At 26.5% G+C, this 9,399-nt stretch overlaps 2 protein-coding genes across 5 annotated transcripts in view; both read left to right on the top strand.

Annotated features, from left to right (window-relative positions):
* Nucleotides 1-2,960, top strand: part of LOC102673789 (adenosine deaminase 2-like) — a 4,240-nt gene extending 1,280 nt beyond the window's left edge. The window contains exons 2-4 of the mRNA XM_006607085.2: nt 479-1,070; nt 1,735-2,058; nt 2,548-2,960. Of these exons, the coding sequence (XP_006607148.1) occupies nt 479-1,070; nt 1,735-2,058; nt 2,548-2,947 (1,316 nt within the window). The 3' untranslated portion in view covers nt 2,948-2,960. The remainder of the gene's footprint in view (nt 1-478; nt 1,071-1,734; nt 2,059-2,547) is intronic.
* Nucleotides 2,961-4,444: 1,484 nt separating this feature from the next.
* The window catches only part of LOC102673399 (segment polarity protein dishevelled homolog DVL-3), a 9,197-nt gene continuing 4,242 nt past the window's right edge, over nt 4,445-9,399 (top strand). For 2 of the 4 annotated variants that reach the window (XR_420505.2, XM_006607082.2), the window contains exons 1-9: nt 4,445-5,024; nt 5,482-5,551; nt 5,892-6,144; nt 6,278-6,460; nt 6,551-6,761; nt 6,905-7,033; nt 7,115-7,329; nt 7,416-7,907; nt 7,979-8,227. Coding sequence is in view for 2 of the 4 variants with exons in the window: in XM_006607082.2 (XP_006607145.1) it covers nt 4,864-5,024; nt 5,482-5,551; nt 5,892-6,144; nt 6,278-6,460; nt 6,551-6,761; nt 6,905-7,033; nt 7,115-7,329; nt 7,416-7,907; nt 7,979-8,227 (1,963 nt within the window). In the remaining 2 variants the exon portion in view is untranslated. The remainder of the gene's footprint in view (nt 5,025-5,481; nt 5,552-5,891; nt 6,145-6,277; nt 6,461-6,550; nt 6,762-6,904; nt 7,034-7,114; nt 7,330-7,415; nt 7,908-7,978; nt 8,228-9,399) is intronic. The other 2 variants (XM_006607084.2, XR_420506.2) reach the window with 2 other exon arrangements.

The raw sequence follows: 9,399 nt of genomic DNA, 5'->3' as shown, positions 1-9,399 counted from the left end.
TTTTTTTTTTTTTCATAATTTTATATTCAATAGAATGAATTAGAGTGTAAATACGAAATAAAGTATAAATTACATTTCACCCTTTAATTATCTTAATAATTAGTCATTTTTCACAAAAACGATTCAAATTTGTAGAAAGAAATGTTATTAACTGCAATTGATCATATATATATAGTTTAAAGTTATATATTAAATTCAAAAAATAATTATATGAAAATTATATGGTGGCTATATTATCATTTTATATCTGATTGTAATATCTTGTTCTTATTATCATTTCTATGCATTCTTACTTATATTGACTTTATATCTGATCAACAGAGAATTGTTTTTCATCATGAACAATGGAAATCGTTTCTTCATCAATTTTTTCTATTTCTATTTCCATTTCTATTGTCATTAGAACAAAATAACAAGAATTCAAAATCCTTTTATTTTTTTATTTTTATTTAAAACTTAGTAAATTCCAATTTTTCAGGTTTCAAGGATCCTCATCAATTTGCTCCTTCACGAAATTTTCTCGAAGTAAAGAGAAATATCGAGAGATCAAAGGTCTTTCAATTACTCCGCGATATGCCAAAAGGAGCGATACTTCATGTTCATGATACATCTCTCGTTAGCAGCAATTATACATATCACAACATCACATTTCGTGACAATTTATATGTCTGTATTGATAAAGGTGTTGTTCATTTGCGTTTTTTTCGACTACCTGACAAATCATGTAACTGGGAACTTCTGAAAAAAGTACGTGAAGATCCGGTACGTGGAGAGATGGTGAACAACATGATCAAAGCAAGAATGACGATGGAATGTAATGATCCTACAATTGCCTATTCAGATATTAATAAAGCTTGGAATAAATTCACAGATATCTTCACATTCATAAATTCTTTGCTTACGTATAAACCCGTTTACGAGGATTATTATCTTCAAGCTCTAAAAGAGTTGTACGAGGATAATGTTATGTACCTCGAATTAAGATCAACCTTACCAACTTTATACGACTTAAATGGAATCGAATACAAACCGGAAGATGTGGTTAATATTTATGAGACACTTACTCGAAGGTATTTTTTTTTTTATAGGATGTTAATTATTTCAGATTATATATTTTTAATACTCGGTGGAATACGTTAAATTTTTTAATCTGAATAAATTAGATCGATCCTCGACCGATACTTAAACATTCATTAGTAATACATACTCATTTTTGTATTCATGTTGTAAAATTTTTATAGTTTTCAAAATGAGATATTTCTAATACGTTTATTTATTAAAATTAAACTTCTCTTGATATAATTTTTATTTTATATGTGATTTAAAATTTTTAGTTTATTATATAGAATTTAAAAATATATTATATATATAGATTAATTTTTTTTAATTGATATAGATAGACTATTATATTAATAAATTTTTTTTTTTAATATTGCAATACTAATTATAATATTACATATTAATTATTCGTCGAAGAATTAATATAATATTTTGAAGTTTGTAACAATTAGAATACAAATATACAAATATATATGGATATGTTTTTTAATAAGTTTATTTTAAATTACTATATATATGAAACTTAATTGTTTAATATATAATTGTTATAATATGTTATGGCAATAATCTTGTTCTTTTATTATTAAATTTCTTGTCATTCACTTGTAATTTGTTCTACTATTGAAGATTATAATATTAACAGTATATATAATAATATCAATTTTCTATATGTAGGTTTAAAGAAGATCATCCAGACTTTGTAGGAGCCAAATTAATTTACGCTCCTGCACGATTTGTTGAGCATAAAGAGGTGGAATATTATATAAAAACTTTGAAAAAATTGAAAAAAATATATCCCAATTTCATAGCAGGATTCGATTTGGTTGGCCAGGAAGATTTAGGACATACACTTGAGTATTTCGCAGACTTGCTGAAAAATATTGGACAATATAATATTAGTTTCTTTTTTCACGCTGGTGAAACAAATTGGTTGGGTGCTTCTACTGACGAAAATCTTGTTGATGCTATCTTACTAAATACTCGACGTATTGGTCACGGGTGAGTGAAAAAAATGAAATGAAAAAAATTTTCCTATAATTTAATAAAATAATGAAATTTAATAATTTAATGAAATTTGTTGAATTGATAAATATTAAAATATCTAAATAAAATATTAAAATATTTAAATATCTTAAGTAAGTATTAAATACATATTAGATATATGATGTGATTATATAAATTTTTTATAAAATAAATTGTTTTATATAATATTATAAGTTATAAAAATCTTTTGGAATTATACTGAAGATTATTCAAGATTATTCAAGATTATTCAAGTATTGATGAAACTATTTACTTTAAAAGATTATCTTATCGTTTGTCTTATCGTTTCATACAGATTATAAAGAATAGAAATAAAGATAGAAAATCATAATTAAAATTAAAAATTATAATAGTTCTCAAATATTAATAATCAATTAATACAACTATATGAAATTTTCTTCATCATTTTTCTTTTAAATAATTTTAAATAATTTCTTATATTAGATATGCGCTGGCATCTCATCCCTTTCTTCTGGAACTTGCTAAAAAAATGGACATCGCTATCGAAATAAATCCGATCTCAAATCAAGTTTTAAAACTTGTTGATGATCTTAGAAATCATCAGGCAAAAACATTGTTTTCCAAAGGATATCCATTAGTAATATCTAACGATGATCCCGGTTTGTGGGGCTCAAGAGCTCTTAGTTATGATTTTTACGAAGCTTTTATGGCACTTATGTCAACACATGCCGATCTTAGAAGTCTCAAACAATTAGCCCGTAATTCTCTTTCTTATAGCAGTTTAAGTAATTATGAAAAAAAAGAAGCCCTGAATATTTGGGAAAAAAAATGGCATATCTTTATTAAAAATATAGCGTATAATACTTTTCATAACTATAAATGAATAAAAATGACAATTTAATTAATTATTTGCAAATAATTATGTATTTAAAATTTAAATAATACTTAATTATTTGTTTTTCTTCTTATTATTTTATCTTTTATTTATAATAGAATTGAATCATTTTGATTAATTTCTTTAATAAATATTAAATATATCTTAAAAAATTAAATATAGTTTTACTTCAAAAAATTTATAAATGAAACTTTTTGAAAGTCATACTTGTTTTTAATAATTATATTATTATATCTAATGATAGTTGAAAAATTAATTTAATCAAATGATTATATTTTTAAATAAAATTTGTAATAAATAAATTTTTTTTTATTCATTCAATTTATATTCGAAATGCATGTGTATATCAGAAAAATATATTCATATGTATATTGTGATTATTATCATACCATCAGATGTTATTACATTCACACTTTATGCTCGCGTTGAAAAAATAAAATTATCATAAAAGATACTTAATATCGATCAATGATAAATTTTGAAATATGAAACCAATTCATCGTAATTCTTTTTATTCAAAGAGACAACGTGATTTATGCTATATAACTGTTTCTGTGGATCCTTTGCACGGATACATGATTTAATTTCATTTAAAATCTCTTTTCTTCTGCTCGTGCAACCGTATAATTAAGTCGGCTGCTACATTGAAAGCCATGCGGCATAGTGTCTTTTTTTTGTTGTCCGGAAAAAAATGAATAGAATTACGCTTAATGACGCGGTATGAGTCTGCGTAGAAATTACCCAACAGTTAAAAAGGTGTGATCATATTGTATACACGACTATCGAATGCAAACATTACTTGTCGCTTCCAAAATAATCGGAAGTTGAATGGGATCAAAAGATGTGTCCTGCTAAGAAAAATATATCTATGTGTGAACATAGAACAATAATTTTTTTTTCTATAATATAATCAATAAAATTATTAAATAAAATTTTTAGATTTAAGAATAAAATATAATCAATAATTATGTGAAAATATATATCGGAATATATTATCATTATATTATTTGTAAATAAAAAAGATGTAAAGTAATTATGTAAAATCATTTTATAATTAAAAAATCATTTATTTCAGCTTATTCAAATAAGAAAAATATGACATTACACATAAATATGACTTTTTTTTTTCTTTTTTGTTTGAATTTTGTGTGTTATTTGATTTTAATATAACTAACACAAGATTCATTATTTAAATTTTATTCTAATAATTTTTTACTTGCAAAAATTAATTAAAATTTTAGTGAATAGTTAAAATTATTTGATGTAATTCTTCTTTGACGATTTAAATTGAAAACGATAACGAAAAAAATTTCCACATATTTTTTCCAAAAAAGTATAAAAAATAATAATGAATTTAATGAAATAATTTAATAATTATAATTGCACAAAATTCATATAAACTTCAAAAATAAAAATATCACGCATATTGGATTCGGAATTCTTCGCCATTTTGACAATGGTGCAGCAATGCCATCTGACGATAGAGGCAGTGAATAGCTAAAAGGGTGTAAAAATGAGACCCAAGATTGTCTTTCTATCTTCGTTCGTTTCCAATCTTCGAGCGTACTGTCGAGTGTCGAGCCGACTGTCGCGAGTGTGTGTAATGTCGACAAGAATGTTGACGTTTAATTCAGCTCGTCGGAAGCAACGAATACGCGCCGTGGTAGCCTCGTGAATAATGTCAATGGATTCCTCGTAACTTATTGCACGCAGTCGTAATAATGTTACGCACTGTGGAATTCACAGTAAACTTGTAGACTTCATGAACGAACAATCATCGTACGCGCGAGGGCTTTGGCTCGAACTGTGACGCGCCATATTGGTTTAAGAGAATTGTTCATATTAGTGAGCTTTGGGTGAATCAATTTTATTGCAAATGCACATAGTATAATAAAGTTCCAACAATGGAAGAGACTAAAATCATATATCACATTGACGACGAAGAAACTCCTTACTTAGTGAAGCTTACCATCTCACCGGAAAGGGTCACTCTTGCCGACTTCAAAAATGTCTTGAATCGACCGAATTATAAGTATTTCTTCAAATCTATGGACGATGATTTTGGGTAAGTGTCATACTGATACACATGTTTCTTGAATGTTTCATTTTTATTCTTATATAGTACAGATTAATGATTATTACCATGGCAAGACATTATCTTTCATCTTCAACTCGAGTCAATGCCCTACGATTTAAACAGTATCCGCTTCATGGGATAGAGTTACATTTTGACAATGTTCTTGTTTTGAGTTTGATTTGTGATGATTATTTTTATTTTCTTTTTTTTTTTTTGAAGTAGAAGCGAATGCAATCAAAATATTATATTTTTATATTAAATAATTTGTTATAAACAGTACTTAATTTTATATTTTTATTTTACTTTTTATATCATTTATATTATACTTATTATAGTTTTTTAATAAATCTTATAGTAAATCTTTATGAGTGGATTGAATTAGATACATGAATAGTTTTATTAAATCAAATAATTGGTATATTAACAAATTTTGTTTGCTCAATAGTGTGGTGAAAGAAGAGATTGTAGATGATGATGCCCATCTTCCGTGTTTTAATGGACGAGTTGTTTCTTGGGTAAGATTTTTAAATAAATTCTAATTGATAAATTTTATAATTTAATTTTTTTTTAAAGATTCATGTCAATCATATATAACTTAATAAAAAATAATATAATGGAAATATAATGTTAACTTTTAGAATTATCAATAAATTTTTAGAGCTAACTCTAAAAAATTAATATAAAAATATATGAAATCTAATCAATTTAGTATATTATCAAAGTAAAAAAATTATTTCAAAGATTCATATAATTTTTTATATTGACAAATCTTTTTTTCTATTAAAAATGTTTAATAAAATATGAATTATTAAAATATAAGTTTTTAATAAAAAAAATTTATTTATTTATAAATAGTTGGTTTCTGCTGAAGGCAGTAATGTGTCAGATGGTGCTTCACAATGCACAGATTCAGTAGCACATAGTGAGGCAAAACATGATCGTGTTGATCATGTGACACCTGGTCACACAAATCGTGGTCCACCTCCTTTATCACATGATGATACTTTAACTGAAACTGAAAGTATTACAAGTAGTCGACAAGGGCATCATTTACATAAAAGTTCAAGACATCATTCAGATAAATATGAGAAATATAATAAATATAATGGTATGTTATTAATTATGAATTAATCCATAATATCTAATTTTTTAAATATAACTTTTAAGATATTCTTTGATAAAAATAATAAAAATAATAAAGATAAAAGATGTTTATATTATTTTTATTTGTTTATCTCTAGGACTTCGTATAAATGGTCATTCAAAACACAGATCAGGCCATGGTTATGAGACTGCTTCTATTTTAAGTTCAGATTTAGAGACAACAACATTTTTAGAATCAGATGATGATGCCAGTAGCCGTATAACATCGACTACAGGCAGACATACCAATATGAGTAGTACAGTTGACAGAGCAACTTTAGGTAAATACATTTTAAAAAAGACAAAAATAAATCTGAGATTCAAATTAGAAAATAAATTTTATGTATTAATTTTATGTATTTGAATATTAGAGCGGCGTAGACCACAGAGAAGAAGGCGTCATAGATTGCCACCTATGTCTAGAACATCATCTTTTAGCAGTATCACAGACAGTACAATGTCCTTAAACATCATAACAGTTTCATTGAATATGGATACTGTTAATTTCCTTGGGATTAGTATTGTTGGACAAAGTAACAAAGGTGGAGATGGTGGCATTTATGTAGGTTCAATAATGAAAGGGTATGTGTTAAATTTCAATGAAATTTCGATTATATTTTATATAAAGCTCTGTATAATGAATTGTTAGAACAGAGTATTCAATAAAATATTTTTAATATGTTTCTAATATTAAATCTTTCATTTAATTAATTTCAAATGTATAGGGGTGCAGTTGCTTTAGATGGGCGAATAGAACCTGGTGATATGATCCTTCAAGTAAATGACATTAATTTTGAAAATATGTCTAATGATGAAGCAGTTAAAGTACTACGTGAAGTAGTTCAGAAACCAGGGTATGTTTATAAAAATAATATATTGAAATTTTAATAAATGAATTAAAAATGAATTATAACAGAACTATAAATATATTATAGACCAATCAAATTAGTTGTTGCAAAGTGCTGGGATCCTAATCCTAAAGGCTATTTTACAATACCACGTACAGAACCTGTACGGCCTATAGATCCTGGTGCTTGGGTAGCACATACAGCTGCTATAAGGGGGGAAGGTTTTCCTCCACGCCCGCCAAGTGCTACAACATTAACATCAACATCAAGCAGTCTTGCAAGTACACTGCCAGATACAGAACGTGAGTCAAAGACTCATTATTAAATAAATTTTAGATTTAGATTTATTAGATAAACAAATATTACATAAAAAATTAATTTTTATTAGGACCATTAGAAGAACTTCATCTTACGGTGAATACGGATATGCCAACAATAGTGCGAGCAATGGCTCGACCTGATTCAGGATTGGAAATTCGTGATCGTATGTGGCTTAAAATAATAATACCAAATGCATTTATTGGAGCAGATGTTGTGGATTGGCTTAATACTCACGTAGAAGGATTTATTGATCGACGTGATGCAAGAAAATACGCATCTCTTATGCTAAAAGCTGGTTTTATTAGGCATACAGTAAATAAGATAACATTTTCTGAGCAATGTTACTATATATTTGGTGATTTGTGTTCAGCTATGAGTAGCATGAAACTAGATTGCGATACAGTCGGACCATTGCCTCCGCCGAATGCCTGGGACATGCCTTATTCAGGAACATATGCACCTCATTCTGCAACTGGTTATAGTCCAATGCCATTTAATTTCACTAATGAACCAACTGTATATGGTTATCACCGAGAAGAAAGTGTTCATAGTGGATCAGGTGAGAAACGCAACAATGTCATAACTAATGTAATTAAAAATTCAATATTTTAAAGTAATATATTTTATTAGGCGGCAGTAGTGCAGGTAGTGAACACATTTGCAAAGAACCTATTCACGATTTGAAATCCTGTTCTTCAGCATCTGAATCTGAATTACATATTCCATCAGTGCCAACTATGCCAAATAAGAATTCTGGCAATGGAAATGGTTCAAATGGAAAGAGATCTAATGGTAGTCGCAGTCGTTCCAGTGGTTCTGAACAATCTGTGCAGACAGGAACTGGTTCAGGGAATCAACAGAACCAACAAGACTTATCTGGTAGTAGACAGTCATTTCGCATTGCGATGGGAAATCCTTGTGAATTCTTTGTTGATGTTATGTAGATGCCGGTGTTGTAAATAGATGAGTTATAAATTTAGAAAAGAAAGCAGCATATAATTGAATATTTTCGAATGAATACTTTGAAAGATTTTATTTATCAAATTAAATAAAATCTTATACTAAAAATGTTCTTAGTATAAAATGTTCTTAGTATATTCTTTCTCTTTTTCTTTTTTTTTAATGCTATTTTCATAATATATCTTCCAATACAAATCTTTTAATAAAAATTGTATATTGATGATAATATATATTTAACATCAATTTTCAAAGTATTTATTCGCTGCCCTATTCAATTTATTTTCAGGTTTATATAATTCATATTTGAGATTTTAATAATTTGTCTATATGTGTCGTCTCAATTTTGCATTCCACTTTATATTATGTATTTGACAGTTATTTCTCAAAGTTCGTCTCTATAAATATAAATTTATTAAATAATTATTAAAATATTTGCATGTAATATGTAAATGTATATACTAATGTGGTTCAAAGAAGTTGCATCAAAATGTAAAATCTAAATTCAACAAGAGTAAAGCAGGTATTTTTTATGCCATATCAATAATAAATTTTATGAATCATTTTTAGAATTTTATTTTTATTAGTTTTTGTAGCCGTTGATTATAATTCCTTTTATCTTTATTATTTAAGTAAAATTTTTCGATTTTATTTAAGTAAAATTTGAAAATCTACACATAGTAATGTACATCATAAAATTATCATAAAATACAGTTAAATTTTTATGTAAGACAAATTATACAAAGTAAATATAAAATCGTATTACTAAGTTTTGCTAAAGAAAAAAAAAAGATAAAAAATAATGAACAAGTACATTTCCAATTTTATGCATGAGATATGCAACTGCTGTGTTGAAGTTTAGCATATATATAGCAATAACGAGACTAGTACAACTATTATGTACGAGAAACTCAGTATTTAATATCGATAATTCATTATTATTATTATACATACACTATATTGCACGCTTTACTATAAATATATTATGGTGTACTTGTTGATGTAAAGCACGATCGCACATGAAGTAGAGCACAAGCATGGTCATGTAAATAACACGATTTATGTCGATGAATTTATGTAATGAACATTGCAAT

Source organism: Apis dorsata, unplaced genomic scaffold (genome assembly GCF_000469605.1).
Source record: "Apis dorsata unplaced genomic scaffold, Apis dorsata 1.3 scaffold_1, whole genome shotgun sequence".
NCBI lineage: Eukaryota > Metazoa > Arthropoda > Insecta > Hymenoptera > Apidae > Apis > Apis dorsata.
This window is presented reverse-complemented; position numbering and strand designations above follow the sequence as displayed.